Source organism: Candida orthopsilosis, assembly GCF_000315875.1.
Source record: "Candida orthopsilosis Co 90-125, chromosome 4 draft sequence".
NCBI lineage: Eukaryota > Fungi > Ascomycota > Pichiomycetes > Serinales > Debaryomycetaceae > Lodderomyces > Lodderomyces orthopsilosis.
Window position 1 is genome coordinate 1,084,814 of NC_018297.1, and position 22,285 is coordinate 1,107,098.

A 22,285-nucleotide genomic window follows, 5' to 3' on the forward strand; every position below is an offset into this window, starting at 1 on the left:
AAGCTACAATATTTCACTAATTAAATCCCAATCATCACCATAGCCTGTAGTTGACTCATTTATAAACAAGTTGTTAAAGTTTAACGTTTGGAAAGCAAGTGCTTTATTGTGATGCTTTTGTGCATAAGTTGACTTTACTATTGACTTGTACACTTGTTGTAATAAATCATGGGAATGTGTCTTCAGATTGAGCCTTGAGCCAACTAAAGAGTTCAATTTTATAGTATGAGTTGATTCCCTTACGCTTGAAAGTGTATCCAATATTTTTTCAAAATTACACCAATCTTCAATTGTGAAATCAGATGTATCAATTGCCAAAATTGTCAACAATACTTGAAAATTGGCTATTATTCTCACGATAACCACCAAAAATTCGAGAAAATCCTTTATCGATAACTTGTTAAATGGTTTGTTGATTATTCTATGGGGGATAGTAATCTTCCTAACGGCGGAAGAGCTTGCACTGTTTTGCCTAATTACTGGAATACTATTGAGCTCAACTGGTTCAATAGGTGATGACGACAACCTCGCAGCACGACGCTGAAAATTTAACGTTTTCGAAGATAGGGGAAGTTGATAAGCATCGCCCAACTTGATCACTTTTTCAGAAACATTGTCAATACCCATAGGAGTAGTCTCTCTATGATCCCCTTCATCATCAATTATGGATTCCTTCTGCCCCGTAATCATCACTTCTTTTTTTTTCAAAAGATCATAGAATTTGGAATCAGGTAGGTACTTTGTTAGCGTTCGTGAATGCGGTAGTTGCATGTTGAACAAACGTGATAGTTGATTTTGCAAAACAATGAGTCTTTCGAGGAACTGATTAATTGCAGATAGATTGTAGCCAAGAAACTCATCTAGATTTAGAATTGGTTGGTGATGGAAATATAATTTCTTATTATCCCTCTTTTGCAACGCAATTTCTCGTAGTATTTCATAATGTTGAAACTGAATTTTTTTTGCTTGTCGTTCGACTTGTGCAATTTTGGTTTTTTGAAAATCATCAATCTCTTTAGTCAACTGGTCTGACCGTTGAGAGTGGTCTTTGATCAATTCGGACTCCTTCTTCAACAACTTTAATCGAAGTGAATCAACTTGTGTTTCAATTTGCTCATTATGGCTTCTTAAATTACCCACCTTCTTTTGCCCTTGTTTTATGGCAAAGTCTATAGAATCAACTCGTAGTTTGGTGTCGAGAATCTTCAACTTATTCAATTGAATAGCCAATGCCGTAATCGAGTTCATCGAGGGCCGCGTGACATCATCACGTAAGTTATTGTCAAGTTTATGAGCTACTTTTTTTGAATCATCTTGTCCACATTGTAGCGTAGATGCTATCTTGAATATCTTGTTGACCTGCCCTTCGTAACTTGCCAACAACTCATCATCCTGTTTTGCTTGACTCTGTAATCGTTTCAAAGTTTTGAAATCAGCTGGACTTTGCAGATCTTTATCAGACACTGACTCATATTTCTTCTGCTGCATAACACATGTAGAGCATGGAAGGGTGAAGAAAAGTTGATAATGTGAATTTACTTTAAGGGAATGTTCTTGATAATAGATGCCAAAGTTATGTGTGGATGTATCTGTGTGACAAAATCTTTTGTGAAACTCTAAAACTGGTAGTGTGCTGGTGGAGAAAAATCGTCACGATAAGGAAGAAGTGCAAGAGACCTTGAAGAAGCTATTCAACTTAGTGCGATGCAAAAGCAGGCTACATGCTTGAACACATGGAGAAACTCAAGCTCTAGCTTTGAAATGAACTTTCCAATCTTGAGATAAAAAAATGTAGGCTGTTTAACGAATCTTTTGGTAAATTATACACTATAAATTGTCTAATCAAATACAATCTCATTATCTCTCCATTCTACGTCACTGAAGCTATTGCTACTCCCAATTCAGAATCACCCTGTCCATAATACAAAAACCAGTGGCCCTTGAACTGGACAATCCCTTCACAAAATACAACTTTATTTACCTGTCCTTCTACTTCATTCAACAGTTGTGGTTTTAATATCGGATGTTCCAATCTGGCAACTGGTCCTTGTTTGATATTATCATAATCAATTAACATGGCATTAACAGTGTATGTTTCTGGAGGTAAATCAAATCCACCAGTAGTTGCTGCATTGTAAATAAATATCCATTGGTTACCTGAACCACCCATTTTGATAGGAGCTGGACCACTTTCAATTAATTTACTTTCACGATGTAAAACTTGTTTGGCAAATATGTTATGATTGATTGAATTATGGGTCAATTTCCAATGTATTAAATCAGTCGATTCAGCAAGATGTAATTGACAGTCTCCCCAAATCATATAATATTTGCCATCCTTACTTCTTTTATTGAATATAGCACCGGACTTCAGCCAATTTTTACGAATGATTTTGTTTCCATTACTAGTAACTGCAATGTCATTCCAAGTAGGTGGAACAATTGGACCCAATTTGTTCCAATGAAACAAATCTTCACTTGTAGCAACACACAATCGAGCAGTGTGTAAATCAAAAGCAGTGTACGTAACAATAAACAACTTCAGTTCTGGATCTCTCACAATACGAGGGTCTTCAATTCCACCGCCTTCTTCATACGGCTCAGTTGCAGTTATTATCGGTTTCTTGTGTTTATGGAAGCTAACACCGTCGGAAGACCAAGCAATACCCACAGATGATAATTTGGCCTTATTTTGAGCTCGGTATAACATAACTACATGGTCATCAATGACTATAGCTGTAGCGTTGTACAAGTATGCACTTTCAAATTCAACATCGGGATCGGGTTTCATTATTGGGTTATGTTTGTATCTTTTGAATGGTCCAATGGGGAATGTTGTTGGTGGTTTATAATGCTTATCTCCACAAATGGAGTTTTTGTTAATCGTTGGAATCATCATATTGCTTGGATATTTGATGTGGTTTGAGAATTGGGTAGATAAGCAATATTATGCTACAGATTGTTGTTTTAGGCTATGTTTATCGATTTGTTCTCCACTTGTTTTTCCGAAAAAGAAGTTTCGTCGACATTTTAAGTGGCGGAATAGAAACTTCCCAAAATGGAACTTAGGGGGTAGTCAATATGTTCTTTTGCACGACATTTTGTGATGTACGACATATATATATATATATATATATGCATTATGTCGTCATAGTTTTTATTATTGAATTATTAATTTTTTTACATTGCTACTTCTATCGAAGCTGGTAGCGTGAATCGTTGAGTTTCAAGGGGGTGCAAGACCAAATAAATAACTTAGGGACAAACCCTGTACCTTCACTTAATTAGGTCCCTTGAGGTTGGTATTGCTTTGTAAAGTTATTATTACAGAAGGAAGTAAAAGAAGTGGGTACGGCTTTTTAGTAAATATCAAAGTCTGTTCATGTACATCAAAAGGCCCAACTTTCCAATGTTTAGCGCCAACAAAAATCATAAAGAAAAAAAAACGACAAAAAAAATTAAGAGAACAAGAGGACCCCCATTGTGAAAAAGTTTAGGTCTTGTTAAATTGCACCAGAGCTAGATACGCATACCCACGAATATTCCATAATACAACAAACTTCCACCATTATAATATACAGCATTACACTATGGGACACTTACTTTCACATCCAATTGAGGATAAGAATCTCGATTACAAAACGTACACGAGACTTTCATATTGTATTGGATCTATGCAAGGATATCGTATGAGTATGGAGGATGCCCATGATGCTAAGATCAATGAGGATGAAACCATTGCGGTATTTGGAGTATTTGATGGACATGGAGGACAACAATGTGCTGAATACTTGTCGCATCATTTGACCAAACATATTTTTAGGAGACTTATAAATCTTCAAGAAACCAAAAAGAGCAAGAGAGATTATGGGAATAAACAAATTATCAAGATACTAAAAGATTCATTTTTCAAAATGGATAATGATTTATCCGATTCTCAAAGCTATGTCAATTGTGGATCAACTAGCGTGGTTACGGCAGTCATTGACAATAAGATATTTGTCGCCAATACTGGTGATTCGCGATGTATATTATCGACGAATGAAGGAAATGCCAAGACGTTATCATTTGATCAAAAGCCAAGTGTTATTGGAGAAAGAGTAAGGATAGAGAATAGTAATGGATATGTGATAAATAATCGAGTTAATGAGATCTTGGCATTAAGTCGAGCAGTTGGGGATTTCAAATTCAAGACTCCATATCTTACGTCAACTTTAAACAGATATATTCTTGATAACATTACTGAGAAATATAAAAAGGGTCAACAAGAGCAACAGAAGCTGCAACCAAACAGACGTAGTAGCAGTGACAGTAGCAACAGCAGTAGCAATAACAACAAACTGCACCTAAATAATAACAATAGTAATTTATCCCTGCTACAAATATCCGATCACGAATATATCCATATCCCACCAGAATTATTCCAAGTGACTGTTGAGCCAGAAATTCTAATATTTGACATGAATGAACTACCAACACCCGAATTCATTGTTATTGCGTGTGACGGAATCTGGGATTGTTTTAGAAATGATCAATTAATCAAACTAATACGAGATAAATTAGTACTAGGTTGGAAATTGAACAAGGTTGTTGAATATATTTTAAATGACAGTTTAACTATGGCTAATAATTATACTGGAATTGGATTGGATAATATGACGTTAATCATAGTGGCTCTACACCCTGGTAAAAGCCTAGAAGAATGGTATAGCGATATGATTTTTAAGATTGAAAGGGAAAAGGGATTGCATTAGATGTATATATATATATATATTACAAAGCTGCTTTACTATGATGTGATGATAGGGTATTTAATGAAGCGATGATTTTGCGAATCAAATAGTAAAAAGAGACTTGTGGTGTGGATAAAGTTGCATTTTTACGGATAGCTTTCAGAACAGCTTTCCAGGACAATGGTGTGGCAAGCGTGATCGGGTTAAATTGCGTGTGGATTTTTTTGTTTTTCTCAACCGACAAAAGCCATTTTTATATCCGATAACAACTAAACTCAACTAAAACACCTTAGGCGAGAAAGACATTTCACAAATATACAGTGTTTTTACTTTCTATTCATACTAATGCGACATAAATTTTCAAACCACTGCGACACAATTTAATGTAATTCCGGAATCTAGAGGCCTCCTCATCAGATGGACCTAATTGTGTATACGCAACATATATCATACAAGTTGTGGCACTTCCGAAAAAACTACCATATGTTCTACGACATTCTTTCCAAAAAAAGGTGTTACGACCTTGTGTGAACAACTTTATCTACTTTTTGTAGAGAATCAACAATGCCAGTAAATAGGCGGACACACTTATTGATTTTAATTAATAAGATTATCTAGTCGTTTCATAAGACGGAGTCTTAAAGTATATATTACAGTATATATTATAGTGGATGATAAGGTGGACTGATTTTTTTTGTTTTCTTTCTCATTTGTTATGCGTGTGGTGTGGTGTGGTGTGCGCGGTGTGTCGCCAATTGTGCACAGTGAGTGTCGGGGGCACAAAAGAAAAAAAACCAAAAAACGAAAACATCAGAAGTAGAGAGAAAAGAAAATGATTTTCTATTGAACCAGAAATACTCCATCCACATCAGGTGAATCTATTCATTTATTCATTAGTTATTTATACACAATTTTCGACTTTGTCATATTTACGTCTTTAACTTTAATTCAGCTATAGCATTGTACATGTCTTTATAGATCCAATTACCACTGCATTCAACTGTATCCGGTGTTTCCATTTCTCAAGAACAGAAATTATTGCATAACATATACATACAAACAGGGGCCATATTTATATTTGTGTTTAATTCAGTCCAACCCGACTCAAATTTCCATCAATTAGGCTAACCCAATTATATTTCCAACTTGCATTATTGAACACCGCTCAATTTACCTTAGTTTATTTCCAACTATTTGCATTTTTTATCCACTGCATTGCAGAAAATTTGGCATATTAGCATTTCGATATTTATTCATACACCTACCCAAAGTTATTCTTTTTTTTTGTTATTTTATTCTCATATAAATGACTGATATTGCTAGTTTCAAGGATCCTATACTATCTCTAATAAGGGATCCCAATTTGAACAAAGACCAGGCCAAATCCAACCAGATCATCAACCTCATACAAGAAATTTCCGAACGTCGGTTGAACAAATTATGTTCATCTACATATGTAATCTTGCAAACTTTGGATAAAATTCAACTCAAATTCAAAAGTTGGGAGTTTTTATCTTTGGATTATAATTCAAATACACATTTTGAAAGTGTTGATGATAAAATTAAGATTTTCAATACTGGTGTTGCTGATAAAGTAATACAAGCATGTACTGAATTGAATTTCAAAATGGTTAAAATTGCAACTGATATTGATTTAATTAGTAAGTCGTCAAGGACGTTGTCGGTGCTGGATTTAATTTCTGATGAAGGGACAATGTTGACGTCGTTGTTGTTGCGAGTAATTAAATTGAAAGATGAGATTGTCGAACAGTTGTCGGTTTCGTATTCGAAAGCGAAATTAATTTTAATTGGACGAGATTTGGAGTTGTTACATAATGATGATGATAATAGTGATAGTGATAGTGATAGTGATAGTGATGAGGAGGATGGTGGCGATGGTACGGTCAACTATTACAAGACATTTATTGTTACTTTATTGAAGCAGTTAAATGACGCGATTTTAGCTAATGATTTCGACTCCAAATACGAGTGTCTTGCTGTGATTAATGATTTGGAAAAGATGTTTGAGAAATACAAGATGGAAAAGATGATTGATAGGAGGATCAAAGAACATGATGAGGAGCGACAACAACAACAACAACAACAGCAACAACAACAGCAACAGCAACAACAACAGCAACAACAACAACAGCTACAGCTACAGCCGCAGCAGCGACAGCAACACCACAACCACCACCATGCACAACAACACTACCATACAACCGAACCATCACCCAAATCCGATTTGCAATTTGGTTTTGATGAAGATACTTCTTCAACATCAGGAAGAGATTCGCATGGACTTGAAGACACATTTTCCGAATACTCCATGACTTCATCCACTGCGTTCCAAGGACAATTGCCCATGGTTAGATCAATAACCCAATCAAAACAAGGAAGAGGAGGAGGATTAAGAGAATCAAGAGAGAGTAGAGATTTCTACGACTATGAGCTTAGCAATAGTAGTATGTACAAGTCATCAATTACTGAAGAGTTGCCGTATTTGAGAACTGCATTTGATTCAGCCAAGAATTTTGAAAACGATGTGAGTCATTATAAACAAGATGTTGTTGGAGGAAGGAATGGAGATGGAGATGGAGATGATGGATCAGAAAAGGAAAACAAGGGATCGGGAACTACAAGATCACGTCGTAAGAAGAAACATCAAAAGAAGCAGAATCAACGACAAACAGTAGAGGAAGAGGAGGAAATAGAAGAAGAAGATGGTGGTCATTCAAAAAGGCAACCATTTTTTCACAAGGTTAATAATCTACCACAATCGTCACTTTATACCGAAAGTAAAATCTTAACACCACATTTGCAAACATCTACTACTACAACTCCATTTTTGAATACGAATAGTTTATTAAGAACTTTGGGAATACGACCGCAGGTGATTAATGTGCCTCAAGAAAACACTGTGGTGGATGGGTATAACAAGAAACAAATTGCAGCAAAGGAAAAGCAAGATAAAGAAAGGAAGCAACAACAGCAGCATCAAAAGTATTTACCATTGTCTGAAGAGAATGTTCTTCATTTGAGTCATGAGTATATTGATTAATGGTCAATTACTTATACTCTTTTTTTTTTAATTTTAGTTCTATTTGATTCGAGTTTTACCCACATATAAAAAAGTGTATAAATATACATCTATTAAGGAGGTTTTCATTTTCAACTTTATTTCTTTGAATCGTGTTTAACATCACCATTACATTTATACAACTCTTTAACAAATGACTCTCCCCAATAACCTGAAGTATATTTTGAAATATATTCAAACATTTTTTGGAAATTAAATGCTTTCTTCTCCAGTGGTAATGTTAAACTTTCCTTTATCGCATCACTTAAATCTTCAGTATTCCATGGATTGACAACAATGGCTCCAGATAAACATTGAGCAGCACCGGCAAATTCCGAAAGGATCAATGCTCCTTTACGCTGTTCTTGACACGCAATGTATTCGTATGACACCAAATTCATTCCGTCTCTTGTAGAACTGACTAAACATACATCACTGATGTTGTATAATGAAAGTAATTCGTTAAATGGAATAGATTTATGCATATAGTGAATAGGTACGAATTCAACCGTACCGAATTGACCATTGATTCGACCAACTAATTCATTGACAGTTGCTCTCAAACTTTGATATTCTTCAACGTCACCTCTGGAAGGTACGGCAACTTGAACGAGAACAACTTTGCCTATCCATTCAGGATTTTGTTGCAAAAAAATTTCAAATGCATGCAATTTTTGTGGGACTCCCTTTATGTAATCTAATCGATCAACTCCAACAATCACTTTAATTCCATCAAATTTTGATTCCAATTGAGCAATACGTTGTTGAACTTCAGGTTTTTTCAAACCTTCAGTAAAATTATCAACATCAATACCAATGGGGAATGCACCAATACTAATTGATCGGTTTTCATACAAGATCCCATTAGGCAATGTTTTCACATTGGGTACGATTCTCGATACTGAACTCAAGAAATGACGTGCATAGTCATAGGTGTGAAATCCAATTAAATCACAACTTAAAACCCCAACAAGAATTTCTTTTCTAACGGGTAAAATACGATATATTTCCGACGATGGAAATGGCGTATGTAAGAAAAACCCAATACGGATGTTTTTCTTCAGTTTACCAATTTCTTGTCGTAACATTTCTGGTAATAGCATCAAATGATAGTCATGTACCCAAACCATATCATTATCTTCAACTTGTTTTGAAATTTCGACGGCAAATTTCTTATTGGCTTCAATATATGCCGCCCATGCATTTTCATCAAAATTCATTTCACCAGGATGATAATGAAACAATGGCCACAAGATGGAATTACTGAATCCATTATAGTGTAAATCAGCAATGGTATCAGAAAGGAAAATAGCAGTACATTTGAATTTGTGCATTAAATCAGCATTGACTTTTGCTTGTTCATCTTCAGGTATTTCTAATCCTGGCCATCCTAACCATTGGAATTCAGTGGTTTTTTTGAGACCCTGTAATGCAGTGACTAATCCACCTGAGGACATGGAGTAGTCGTATGATCCATCTTCTTTTCTTTTGATGGTAACTGGTAATCGATTAGAAACAACAAATACTTTACCTTGAACCATGGCTTATAAGTAGTATAGTGTAGTGTAGTGTAATGATGTCAATTGAATTAGAATAGTGTATAACTGAGTAGATGGAGGTTTATCTATGATGAAATATGAATAGCAATCTATAGACCTGTTGTTGTTCTTGTTGTTCTTGTTGTTATGATTTAATTAGATCCTTATTTGTCGATGAAATCGGTTGTAGGTTGAGAGATATTTATATTGTTATAATAATTTTTTATTCCAAGGAATTCCTTTGTGTAATTTTAATTTTAGAACTGTTACATTGTATTAGATACAACGCAACAATATAGTAGCAACCTTAACATAAGTGAAACACATAATTCAGCCACAAGGAGGAGGATCACACACAAATAATAAACTTCTTAAGACATAAAAAGTCCAATAATTTTTGGATCTAATTAACAAAAAGTATATTGTGTGTTGCAGTCTCTCCTTCTTCCCCCCCCCTTCTTTCCCTCGTGTGTCTCATTGAAAAACCAAAAAAACGTTTCCAAAGCAATCTCCCAACACAATCTGAAAAGAAGAGATCATTCATGGGAAAGGAATAGCCGAGAGAAAAGAGGAGGGGGTATGGCTAGAGTGGTATATGTTTGTTATTTCGTAAATAATCAAGGAAAAGAGGGGGCTGTGCTAATTTAAGTTTTTAGCTATTGATCGATCTTGGTCTGTACTGAAAAGATCTTTACTTTTCACAGCAATTATAAAAATATGAAATTTAAGGAACATACATACATACACACCATATATTAATAGATCAAAAAAAAACTTTTACATTTTGGTAGCGCTTCTGCGTAGAACGGCGGGACTTTGTGAGGCGTATGTCTATAATTGACATATAATACACGTGCATGTAATATATTACTAAATCAGGTAATCTACTGAACAACTATTGACAGCAAAAGAAAAAAATTATTTCACCTTAAAGAGATCAACAGTTGATAGAGACTACCCAATTGATATTATCTACAAACTACATTACACCAGTATTTACAGTTGACTATGTCTAATCCTTATGGGTATGCAGCTGAATCATATCAGCCACATCAAAATAACAATCTACACCACCCACAACCTCAATACACACAACCAATTCCTGCTGCAGCAACTGGAGGGCAACCACAACAACCACAACAACATGGTCAACCACAGCCAGGACAACCACAATTTGGTAATTTCCTCAATGATCCTGCTGCTGCTCTAGCTTCTCAATTTGCTAGATCTGGGTTCCAACAATCCAATCAATACATACAGGAAAACTTTGGTTCTTTTTCTGGTGATATCAAGTATTATTTCCAAGTTAGTAATTCATATGTCTTAAAGAAAATTTTACTTATATTGTTTCCTTTTCGTCATAAAGATTGGACAAGAATATTGGCAAAAGATAATGGACTGGGTCAGTATTTACCACCAGCCTATGATGTCAATGCACCTGATTTATATATTCCCTTAATGTCATTTGTAACTTATATTTTGTTGTGGGCCGCATTTCAAGGTTTAAGCGGAGAGTTTCATCCCCAGTTGTTTGGATACTTGGCATCTCAAACATTGGCATTTGCCGTATTGGATGTAGCTATATTCAAAATTGGATTATATTTATTAAATTGTTCCCAGATAAAGATTTATGATATTATAAGTTTTTCAGGATACAAGTATGTTTCAATTGTTGTAGTATTATGTTTGAAACATACTATAGGTCAGTATTTGGGTTGGGCTTATTATTTGATTGTTTTGGGTTTTATTCTTTGCTTGTCGGTGTTTCTAATGAGACTGTTGAGATATATTATCTTACCACCAACCAATGGCAATACAGTTAGTAATAATTCAGTTGTTACTAGTAAACAAAGGAAAATGAGGATTCAATTCTTGTTTGTTTATGCTGTGATCATTCAAGGATTGATATTCCTTTATATGAGTAAGTAGACAGACAGACAGAGAAGGAGAGAGAGAGAGAGAGATTAGTTTGAAGTATATAGAGAGAAGAACTGAGCATTTGTTGCAATAAGACGACACACATTAGTTCCTTGGAGAAGAGAAAAGGGATTATCTACCACTATAGTGCTTTTTTGAGTGACATTCTCTGCTAGTTATTCTACATTGCAATGGTATGATATCTATTTTTTGTTACTGATAATGATATGCTGTAAAATTCATTAGCTTTTTGTTGGTAGAAACACCAAATCTTCCCTTCGAAGTGATATTTGTGGTAAATACATTGACACATATATACTAGATACATATATATATATATACATCTGTGCGCCAACTTTGTTAGTATGTTGGTTCATTCTTCTCACTTTCAATCAAAAGTTTTGCAACACGACGCGTCTTTATAATATTGATGTGATATTTTTTTCTTTGTCTCTTCTTTAAACTTATAACAATTCTCATTTCTCTTCTGACAACTGATTGTGTTGCAAAGTTCTTTTAGATTTGGATCGATTGAGACAGTACACAGTCATTTACTCTCAACCAATTGGTCATTCAGGCTGTTTTTATTTATAAACATATACTACTAAGGCGTCCCTTTTATTATGTCATCGTCCAGACCAACTTTTAAAGGATCAACATCTGCTAGATTTGTTAAAAATGACAAGCGATCTAAATATCAAACTAGTCAATATAGAACACGACAACAGCAAGAACCTGAAGATCCTTATAAGGCTAACAACCCTATGCTTACGGACTCGATACAGAAGAAGGATTTAGTTGCTAGGATAGATCAAATGGATTCATTAATGGGGTTTGATCGGTTTGAACATGGAGAAAATGATGGAAACAAGCCAAGAAAGGGTTGGTTGATTAATATGCATACAACTACTATACCTAGTGATAACTATTTGACGGGGTATTCTGGGGTTGATTACTACTTTTTGGACGAAGAAGGAGGGAGTTTTAAAGCTTCTTTACAATATGATCCATATTTCTTTATTGAGACAATTTCAAGTGGACATGAATCAGAAGTTGAAGAGTGGATGAGAAAATTTTTGGAAATATGTAATGTGAAAAGTTTTGGACGTGTTACTAAGGAGGATCTTTCACTACCGAACCATTTACTTGGATTGAAGAAGAATTTAATTAAATTGACATTTCATAATATACAAGATTTATTATCAGCAAGAAGATTACTTACTCCAATTATTAAAGATAATCAAATGAAACGAGATTCAAGAGATGTCTTTAACTTTAACAATGAGGTTGATGCATCTGACCCTTCACAGTTAATCAATGACATAAAGGAATATGATGTACCATATCACGTCAGAGTATCAATTGATAAACAAGTACGTGTTGGTAAATGGTATTATGTCTATGCCAAACATTCAAAAGTTGACATTGTTGAAGATAAAGAGAAAGTTGTGTTCCCCGATCCGGTTGTGTTGGCATTTGATATTGAAACCACCAAAGCACCTTTGAAATTTCCAGATGCAAAAATTGATCAAATAATGATGATCTCGTACATGATTGATGGTGAAGGGTTCCTAATTACCAATCGGGAGATTATCTCTGAGGATATTGAAGATTTCGAATACACGCCCAAGCCTGAATATCCAGGATTGTTCACTATCTTCAATGAACAGGATGAAAAGCATGTGTTGGTGAGATTTTTTGAGCATATAAGAGATGCAAGACCTACCGTCATTGCCACATTCAATGGTGACTTTTTCGATTGGCCATTTGTTGAAAATAGGGCTAGATTTCATGATTTAGACATGTTTGACGAAATTGGATTTGCCAAAGATAATGAAGGTGAATACAAGTCGAAATATTGTGTCCATATGGATTGTTTCAGATGGGTGAAGAGAGATTCATATTTGCCTCAAGGATCACAAGGTTTGAAGGCTGTCACTACGGCTAAATTGGGCTACAATCCAACAGAACTAGACCCGGAATTAATGACACCATATGCTTATGAAAAGCCACAATTGTTGTCGGAGTATTCGGTGTCCGATGCTGTCGCCACATACTATTTGTATTACAAATACGTTCATCCATTCATTTTTTCATTGTGTACCATTATCCCATTGAATCCAGATGAGGTTTTACGAAAAGGTACAGGAACCTTATGTGAAATGTTGTTATCAGTTCAAGCGTACGAAAATAATATCTTGTTGCCCAATAAACACTCAGATCCGATTGAACGGTTCTACGATGGACATCTATTGGAGTCAGAAACCTATGTTGGTGGTCATGTCGAGTCATTAGAAGCAGGTGTCTTTCGAAGTGACATTGAAACCGATTTCAAAGTTGACCCAACAGCAATTGATGAATTGTTGGGTAACTTGCATAACTCAATCAAGTTTTGCATTGAAGTTGAAAACAACAAAAAGATGGATGATGTGGAAAACTTTGATGAAGTGTATAACGAGATTAAGGAGACATTGTTGGATATGAAGAATAACCCAGTGAGGAATGAGAGGCCATTGATTTACCATGTGGATGTTGCTTCTATGTATCCCAACATTATGACATCCAACCGTTTACAACCAGACTCTATGAAATCGGAGGAGGATTGTGCTGCATGTGATTTTAATCGACCAGGTAAAAATTGTGATAGGAGGCTTCCTTGGTCTTGGAGAGGTGAATACTACCCGGCAGAGATGAATGAATACAATATGATGAAACGATCATTGCAAAATGAGCAGTTCCCAGGACAAAAGCCATGGTTGCCACCTAGAACGTTTGATGAACTTTCGTATGCTGAGCAGGCCTCAGCCATCAAGAAAAGAGTTAGTGATTATTCGAGAAAGGTGTATCACAGAGTCAAGCAGAGTCAGGTGGTTACCAGAGAAGCTATCATTTGTCAAAGAGAAAACCCATTCTATGTCGATACTGTGAGAAGTTTTAGAGATAGAAGATATGAGTTCAAAGGTTTGGCTAAGGTATGGAAGGGGAAAGTTAGCAAAATTGACAAGAATGATAAAGCTGCAAGAGATGATGCCAATAAGATGGTGGTATTGTATGACTCTTTGCAATTGGCCCACAAAGTTATTTTGAACTCCTTCTATGGGTATGTCATGAGAAAGGGATCAAGGTGGTATTCCATGGAGATGGCTGGTGTCACTTGTTTAACTGGGGCGACAATTATCCAAATGGCCAGAGCTTTGGTTGAACGTATTGGAAGGCCCTTGGAATTGGATACTGACGGTATTTGGTGCATTTTGCCCAAGAGTTTCCCCGAAAATTTCAATTTGAAATGTAAAGATGGAAAGAAAATCTTTTTGGAGTATCCATGTTCTATGTTGAACTATTTAGTTCATGAAAGATTCACCAATGATCAGTACCAAGACTTGGTTGACCCAGAAACATTCAAATACAAGACGAGGTCGGATAACTCCATCTTTTTCGAAGTGGATGGTCCTTATAAAGCAATGATATTGCCAACCTCCAAAGAAGAAGGCAAAGGGTTGAAAAAGAGATATGCTGTGTTCAACGATGATGGCTCATTAGCAGAGTTGAAGGGATTTGAATTGAAAAGAAGAGGTGAACTTCAGTTGATTAAGAACTTTCAATCAGATATATTCAAATTGTTTTTGGAGGGTGACAGTTTGGAATCTTGTTATCAAGCAGTGGCAACTGTGGCCAACAATTGGCTAGATGTGTTGGATACAAAGGGAGGGATGTTGGAAGACGAAGATCTTATCGAGCTTATTTGTGAAAACAGAAGTATGTCGAAGAGTTTGGCGGAATATGGAGACCAAAAGTCAACCTCAATCACAACTGCAAGACGATTAGGTGAGTTCCTAGGGGAAGATATGGTTAAAGATTCTGGTTTAGCAACAAAGTATATTATTAGTGCAAAACCTATTGGTGCTCCTGTAACAGAGCGAGCAATTCCAGTGTCAATTTTCTCATCAGAGAAGAAGGAGATATTTATGAAGAAATGGCTAAAAGATCCGTCCTTGAATAAGTTTAGTCCGAGAGATGTAATCGATTGGGGCTACTACTACGAGAGATTGGCATCAGTGGTACAAAAAATTATTACCATTCCTGCTGCATTGCAAAATGTTAAAAACCCAGTACCTAGAGTACCCCACCCTGATTGGTTACGAAAACGAGTTGAAAATAGAGAAAGCACAAAACAACAAAAGTCAATTGCCCAATTTTTCAACGCTGGAACCAAGGAAGAAACTAAAGTTCAAGATATTGAAGATTTTGGTGAAATTGATACTGGAGCAGTTAAAGCCAAGGTGAGTGCCGTCAGATTAAAAAAGAGGAAAGCAGGAAGGGCCAATTTAGTTTATGACTTTGAAGAAGAAGAGAAAAACCAAGCCGTTTTGAATGGAAATTGCCCTGATATGACTGAGGATTATACTGGGTTTTTGCAATTTCAAAAAGCTAAATGGACAATGCAAGCCTCAGGTAGAGAAAGAAGGCGTAAGCTCTTTGGATCACAAGCTCAAAGTGCACAGAGGTCTACTGTTGGTGGCATGATGAGAAAGCAAGCAGAAAACATTGCTGGCAGTAATTGGGAAATTCTTGAATACAAACCCGATCCTATGAAGCCTGGTGATTTGAAAGTTTACGTTTCTGCAGGAGAGAAAATCCATACATTCAATTTCCATGTGCCAAAGAGAATATATGCCTCATTCAAGAGTCCACTCACTTCAAAGCTGGCCATTATTGGTTGTGAAATTGAAAAATCAAATGCCGTTTTGCCCAACTCGCATGATGCTACGAACTTGTACAAATTCACCATGCCTCAATCCATTTATCAAGACCAAATTGCGGATGTCGATAGTGTATTCCAAAGCTCAAACATATTGGGTATTTATGAAGCCAATGTTGAACCAATTGAAAGGGCCGTTATTGAACTAGGAAATACTGTTAAGTTTGATGACACCAAAGTGGGAGCTCTTGGTAAAGGGTTGAAAAATGGGTTCAATATTAAAGAGTTGCTAAAAGTTGAAAATGACTTCTATTTAAATAAATTTGATATGGATGTGGTTTACCTCCTTCATATTGTCACCAATAGTTATGAATACTACACCATTTTCAAATCTTGGGATAATCAAAGCGCAATGTTTGTTTTAAAGCCAACGGCGAATGCTCAGGAATTACCAAACAATATTTCAAAAATATATGGAGAGGTTTTTGAAAGTAAGAGGGAGAAATTGAGAAAGATGTCGCGTATTATTGACTATCCTGATGATATGGCTTTTGATGTGCTGTATTACCATGATAAATTGAAATTGTTGAAGAAGATGAATCAAACAATTGGCAAAATTCATGAAAGTCGAAGCAATAAGGCATTGTTGGCAATACAATCTCCGTATCTTTCCAAGATTGTTCCCCTTTTAACTGCAGCCGCCGAATTTCCTACTATTAAAATGAGTATTAGTGAACTAGCACTCCCTGCGATTGGATGGCAAGTGTTGATTTCCAAACGAGTGATAAATCATTATTTTGCCTTGGCTTCGTGGATCAAGAACTTGATTGCATTGTCAAAATATGGACGGGTACCACTTTGTAATTTGCAGATTGAAAATGTTGGTTACTTGATTGATGTGGAGTATGCAAGAAGATTGACTGAAAACAATATTGTTCTTTGGTGGTCACCTAATCCGTTACCTGATCATGGAGGATTTGAAATGGACCGTGTGATTAGTGTGGAATCTTTGGAGTTTCCAACCATCAATAACCCGGAAATTTATGAAACTGCATGTTTAGAAGTTGAAATTGGCACATTGACGATTAATACAATCTTGACCAGTTCTTTAATTAATGAAGCTGAGGGGACTGATTTGGCTGAAGATGGTGTTCAATTTGACAACAATAATGGAGCTTCTACATTTGCAGAAGATTCATTTTCGTCACCAGCACTTTCAATATTGAGAAGTATGGTTAAAGATTGGTGGGATGATGCCCTTGGAAACAATGCGAATGCAGACTTTGTCATGAGTTCATTGATTACATGGGTTCAAAAGAAAGATTCATTTTTGTATGATCCTTCATTGCATTATCATGTTCACAACTTGAGTTCAAAGGCGTTGTTGCAATTGGTTAGTGAATTCAAGAGAATGGGAGCACAAGTCATATTTGCCAGTAGGACCAAGATGTTGATTCAAACTTCAAAAGTGTCGGTGGAAAATTCGTTTGCTTATGGGCAATATATATTGAAAGCAGCTCGATCCAAACCGCTTTTTCATTTCCTTGATTTGAAGATTGTCAAATATTGGGACATTTTGATATGGATGGATGAATTCAACTTTGGAGGAAGAAGTTGTACTGAGATTACTAGTGAAGAGACTCAAGATTTAATAGTGGAGAATTATTGGCAAATAAAGAAATTCCTCCCCATTGTTTTTCAAAACGAATTTGAAGATTGGGTATTCATCTTTTTAGACGCATTATCTCAGTACAAGATGAAAAACTTGACGGGTGGTACCCAATCGGGAACTCCTAGGGTGACACAAATTCTCCATATCTTAAATGGACAAAAGAAGTTGCAAACTCAAGAAGTTCAAGAAGTTGATGACATTGATAATGGAGTTATTGAAATTTTTAGAAAACCATTGCAAAAGAGGATTGAGAAATTGTATCGCAAGCAAATTGATTCCATCATCAATCCTGAGTTTAAAAAGGAATACGAGTTTCCTAAATTACCTGGATCACATTTGAATATGAGAAACCCGGCTTTGGAATTAGTTAAATTCATTTGTGCAGTTTTCAGTTTATCGAAAAAGAGAAACATTGAAGTGAGGTTGTTAAAGAAAGAATTATTACAAATATTTGATATCAAAGAGTTCAGTTCACAAGCAAATTTCATCAACCCAAGTACTTCATTGAAATTAGCTCATGTTGTTTGTGACTATTGTAATCATATAAGAGATGTTGATTTATGTCGCGATGAAGAAATTAATGTTTGGAATTGTACAGCATGTCATCGGCCATACAATAAAATTGCCTTGGAAGAAGAAACCATAGCAAATTTGATGAAGTTGTTTACTGATTTTTATAATCAAGATTTACAATGTGATAAATGTGGTTCCATCAGACACGGAAATTTGGATTTGTTTTGCACATGTTCTGGAAATTGGGTTGAAACTGTTGATCATGTTGAAGTTGATCAAAGGGTGCAAATATTTGCCAATGTTGGTAAATTTTACAATATGCAGCTTTTGAAAGGTGTATTGGAGGAGATGATGTAGAAGGTATAGAAATAGACAATGTTTTGCATGTAAATGGTATTGTGTCGCTTAAAGGCATAACAACCCGAACAAAAAAAAAAAATAATAAATATACAAACAAAACAAAATGTCAACCACAAGTATGAGAAACGTTCATAAACCATGAGTTTGACTACGGAAGAGCTCGTCAATCTCAAATCAAGAGTCAAAGAACGTGAATATGAAATAACTGCCCTCAATGCATTCATTAATCGTGATGCACATCTATCTTCACCATGTGTACTAATCAATGGATACAAACCAGCTGGCAAAACCCTCGTGGTGACAGAATTCCTCAATACGTTGAAACTAAACCATACAATTATATCCTGTGACGAATGTGTGTCGAAACAAATGCTACTTCAGAGATGCTTCACGAGGATACGAAAAGATGGTGGTGATGAAGAAGAAGGGATATTGGCATCCCTGAAATCTGATGAAGTGGCATTAACCCTGGCGATTTCCGATCAATTTGCTACGTTTTTATCATCATTGGAAACGTTGTTTTATGAAGCTAGGTATTATAGTCACCATGTATTAGTCTTGGATCGATTCGATCAATGTTTGGAAAATTGTAATGAATTTATTTCGGCTTTTAGTAAAATGAGAGAATGTTCATCAGTGCAGAATTTATCGGTGGTTATTGTGTTTAGCAGTGGCGTTCCTCGACAAGTTGTAACATTGTCCAATCCTACTATTGAATTTGAACCGTATACAGAAGATCAAGTAGTGAAGATATTCCAAGATGCTCAGTTATGTCAATTTAAAGATACTAGTTTAGAGCAGAGTGATTTATCTGATTCCACAAAGAGGGAGTTTTATAATCAGTATGTGAAATTTGTTGTTGATCTGTATTACCTGTATACTGGATCAAACATGATTATATTGCAACATTTAATTATTGAATTATGGGATAAGTTTATTGAACCATTAAAAACTGGAATGTATTCTATTAATGAAGTCGTCAAGGTTTTCAAACATAATATTGATTTATTCACCAATGATAAGATTATAAGTAATTCATCGGTGCCTGACTATAAAACACTACATGATGATGAAGGAGAAGGAAAAGGAGAATTTACGAGGAGTATTAGTGCTACTGATGAAGAAGCAATTGGATTAGGAAACGTGCATGATTTACCCTACCATTCCAAATTCATTCTCCTAGCGGCATACTTGGCATCTTATGGTAACCAACGAAATGATTTACATAAATATTCTAAAGTTAAAGTTGTCAAGTACAAGAAACGTGCCAGTACGAAAAAAAGACAAAAGATCAATGGAACAAGTGAAGCTCATATGACTAAAGACGATATCGATTCACGGATGTTGACAGCAAACTATGTCGATTTAGAACGGATCTTGGCTATTCTTTCTGTAATTTATCAACATTCATCTGCAACATTGAATCAATCAGATAAACAAGATTTATTATACTTGGGTGATGAAATTATTGATTTGGAAAATAAGAAACAGGTGGAAAAGGCTAATTTTACACTAACAAAAAACATTGATTTGAATTTACAAATTGCTACATTGTATTCATTAGGATTTTTGAGTAAGACTAATAATTCTGATATTTTGGCGGCTCGAATTCGATGGAAATGTAATTTGGATTGGAATATGGCGGAAGCTATCGCTAAGTCGGTTAATTTCCCCATTGCTGATTTCTTAGATGATGATTGAAAGAGGAGCTTATCTCTTGGAGCTAAAGTCCCAAGTATTGAACAGTTATTGAGTGGTGTTGTTGGTTACGATTCTTTGTTAAATTGTATATCTTGTATACTTTTGAATTCAACATCTCCAAGTTTACGAGCTTCAACATTATTTTCAAAATAATTCTGTTTCCAATGATACATTTCGTACTCTGAAAATGGACCATTAATGCTGTCAGTTTTATCGTTTAACCATCTGAACTCCCAGATTTTTTCACCATAATCTACATCATCATCGTCAGGGGCTTCTTGTTGCTGTTGTTGGTATGTTCCATTATGTCCATTGGATTGTTCATCATCATCAATTCGTGATCGTTTGAGCTTTGCTCGACTGTATTCTTGACCTGTTTCACGTTGATATTTCCTCATGAATTCTTCTCTTGTCATATCGTATACCTCATCATCATCCATTTGCTTTTCATTGATTAAGATTGAACAAAGATTAGTGATTTGAGATATGGACTCTTTGATAATGGATAAATCTAGCCTGTTCTTGTCTGTTTGTCTTTTTTTCTTACTCTTTTGGCTCTTCCTTAGTTGAGAATTTAATCGAGCCAAAGCTTCCATTGGAGTTTCAACTGGTTCCAATAACTCAATCAAAGAAGCCAAAATAACCTCAATTGGATCCATATTGACATTCTTCGTCGTATTCTGTTCATTAGAATCTTGTTGTCGTTTAGCTTGAGCTAATTTGGCTTTACGTATATCAGATTTAGTATAGTCACTAGCCCATGAATCTTCATCTTGAGATTTATCCAGATCGGATTCAACTTCATTGGGGATATAGTCTCCCACTTTATTGAAATGACCATCTCGTTCTTCTTGGGTCATGTTGAATGCTTCAATTTTGGGTTGTTTTTTTTTGTTTGGTTGTTGTGAGGTTGTGAATTCTTCTGTATTGATGTAATAGTCGTTTATAGATTCGTCATTATCTGATTCTAGTTCCGATTGATCGTTGGAACTGCCACTTGAGTTAGGTTGTAGGTGTATGGTTTGGTTATTATTGGAAAATTGAACTTGTTTGGGCTGTTTTGCCAGGTTCGCGTCGTCATCGCTGGCAAACATATCATCGTCGCTTCCATCCGTTGATTGTTCTTGTGGTTTGTCCTTTTCTTCGTCTTCACTGGCAAACATATCACCCTCACTCTCAGCAATGGAGCTCTTCGTATCTAGCTTGTCCTCTTCTTCATCGGATGAAACATCGGAATTATTACTTGATGATGGGTCATCAACGTCTTCTAAATAGGCTTCATTTCTATGAACACTGTTTAATTGATCCTCATAGTATTCATCATCGCGTCGTAGACTCATTCTTGCGTAGTAAAGTTGTAAACAAAATGTTGTAAATTTCCCGCGCATCGCAAGAGTATAAAAAGATCTTTCAAAGAGGTTTCCAAAATTAACTCGACCCACAAATGAGTGTAGAAGATATTGACATTGATATAGATACAGATGAAGTTTTAAATCTAGAACAAGAACAATATCAAATAGGTTACCAAGAAGGGGTTGAAGAATCCGCCAAACAACAATATCTCGAAGGTAAACAATTTGGATATCAAACAGGGTTCCAACGGTTTCTAATAGTAGGATATATTAAGGGACTAATTGAAGAATGGGAGGGCCATATAGATAACTATAGTGATTCTAAGTCAGTATTAAGTAATCATCTACAACAATTGAAAAGCTATGTTGATAATATACTGGTGAATAATGATGAAACATCGGTTGCTCAATTCGAACTACAATTGAAGAAAGCCAGGAATAAACTAAGAGTTATTTGTCAATTGGTTAAAGAAAGTTGGAAGATTAATAATTTGGATACGTTGGTTGAGCAAGTCGTTGGGTCAATGCAAGTGAGTGAGAATGTTGATGAAATGTGGTGAAAAACGAAGAGGAAAGAGCTGTAGATTTCGGTGGTGTACATCCGTTCACCGCTCTTTGGACTTGCCAAAGTATGCTTTTGAAGATGGATGACCCCAGGTAAGCTCAAAATAAGTGTGATGCGAGTTTGACTGTGACACATTTTTCGTGGTTTTTTGTCATG

The 22,285-nt window shown here is 35.6% G+C and overlaps 10 protein-coding genes across 10 annotated transcripts; 6 read left to right on the forward strand and 4 right to left on the reverse strand. All coding sequences in view use genetic code 12, as the record gives it.

The window, feature by feature from the left end:
* Window positions 1–3: 3 nt before the first annotated feature.
* CORT_0D05460 (hypothetical protein) lies at window positions 4–1,488 on the reverse strand (the record flags this gene model as incomplete). The annotated part of the gene is made up of 1 exon (XM_003869471.1): window positions 4–1,488. The coding sequence occupies one exon, from the start codon at window positions 1,486–1,488 to the stop codon at window positions 4–6; it is 1,485 nt and encodes a 494-aa protein (XP_003869520.1).
* A 382-nt stretch (window positions 1,489–1,870) lies between these two features.
* CORT_0D05470 (hypothetical protein) lies at window positions 1,871–2,899 on the reverse strand (the record flags this gene model as incomplete). The annotated part of the gene is made up of 1 exon (XM_003869472.1): window positions 1,871–2,899. One exon carries the CDS (start codon window positions 2,897–2,899, stop codon window positions 1,871–1,873), a length of 1,029 nt encoding a protein of 342 aa, XP_003869521.1.
* Window positions 2,900–3,590: 691 nt separating this feature from the next.
* On the forward strand, window positions 3,591–4,754 carry CORT_0D05480 (Ptc4 Type PP2C serine/threonine phosphatase; the record flags this gene model as incomplete). The annotated part of the gene is made up of 1 exon (XM_003869473.1): window positions 3,591–4,754. One exon carries the CDS (start codon window positions 3,591–3,593, stop codon window positions 4,752–4,754), a length of 1,164 nt encoding a protein of 387 aa, XP_003869522.1.
* A 1,285-nt stretch (window positions 4,755–6,039) lies between these two features.
* CORT_0D05490 (hypothetical protein) lies at window positions 6,040–7,794 on the forward strand (the record flags this gene model as incomplete). Its single annotated transcript, XM_003869474.1, has 1 exon — window positions 6,040–7,794. One exon carries the CDS (start codon window positions 6,040–6,042, stop codon window positions 7,792–7,794), a length of 1,755 nt encoding a protein of 584 aa, XP_003869523.1.
* A 116-nt stretch (window positions 7,795–7,910) lies between these two features.
* On the reverse strand, window positions 7,911–9,353 carry CORT_0D05500 (Tps1 trehalose-6-phosphate synthase; the record flags this gene model as incomplete). The annotated part of the gene is made up of 1 exon (XM_003869475.1): window positions 7,911–9,353. One exon carries the CDS (start codon window positions 9,351–9,353, stop codon window positions 7,911–7,913), a length of 1,443 nt encoding a protein of 480 aa, XP_003869524.1.
* Window positions 9,354–10,358: 1,005 nt separating this feature from the next.
* CORT_0D05510 (Yif1 protein) lies at window positions 10,359–11,279 on the forward strand (the record flags this gene model as incomplete). Its single annotated transcript, XM_003869476.1, has 1 exon — window positions 10,359–11,279. One exon carries the CDS (start codon window positions 10,359–10,361, stop codon window positions 11,277–11,279), a length of 921 nt encoding a protein of 306 aa, XP_003869525.1.
* Window positions 11,280–11,890: 611 nt separating this feature from the next.
* Window positions 11,891–18,508, forward strand: CORT_0D05520 (Pol2 DNA polymerase epsilon; the record flags this gene model as incomplete). Its single annotated transcript, XM_003869477.1, has 1 exon — window positions 11,891–18,508. The coding sequence occupies one exon, from the start codon at window positions 11,891–11,893 to the stop codon at window positions 18,506–18,508; it is 6,618 nt and encodes a 2,205-aa protein (XP_003869526.1).
* Window positions 18,509–18,649: 141 nt separating this feature from the next.
* On the forward strand, window positions 18,650–20,212 carry CORT_0D05530 (Orc5 protein; the record flags this gene model as incomplete). Its single annotated transcript, XM_003869478.1, has 1 exon — window positions 18,650–20,212. The coding sequence occupies one exon, from the start codon at window positions 18,650–18,652 to the stop codon at window positions 20,210–20,212; it is 1,563 nt and encodes a 520-aa protein (XP_003869527.1).
* A 65-nt stretch (window positions 20,213–20,277) lies between these two features.
* CORT_0D05540 (Lin1 protein) lies at window positions 20,278–21,600 on the reverse strand (the record flags this gene model as incomplete). The annotated part of the gene is made up of 1 exon (XM_003869479.1): window positions 20,278–21,600. One exon carries the CDS (start codon window positions 21,598–21,600, stop codon window positions 20,278–20,280), a length of 1,323 nt encoding a protein of 440 aa, XP_003869528.1.
* Window positions 21,601–21,656: 56 nt separating this feature from the next.
* CORT_0D05550 (hypothetical protein) lies at window positions 21,657–22,124 on the forward strand (the record flags this gene model as incomplete). Its single annotated transcript, XM_003869480.1, has 1 exon — window positions 21,657–22,124. One exon carries the CDS (start codon window positions 21,657–21,659, stop codon window positions 22,122–22,124), a length of 468 nt encoding a protein of 155 aa, XP_003869529.1.
* Window positions 22,125–22,285: the final 161 nt, after the last annotated feature.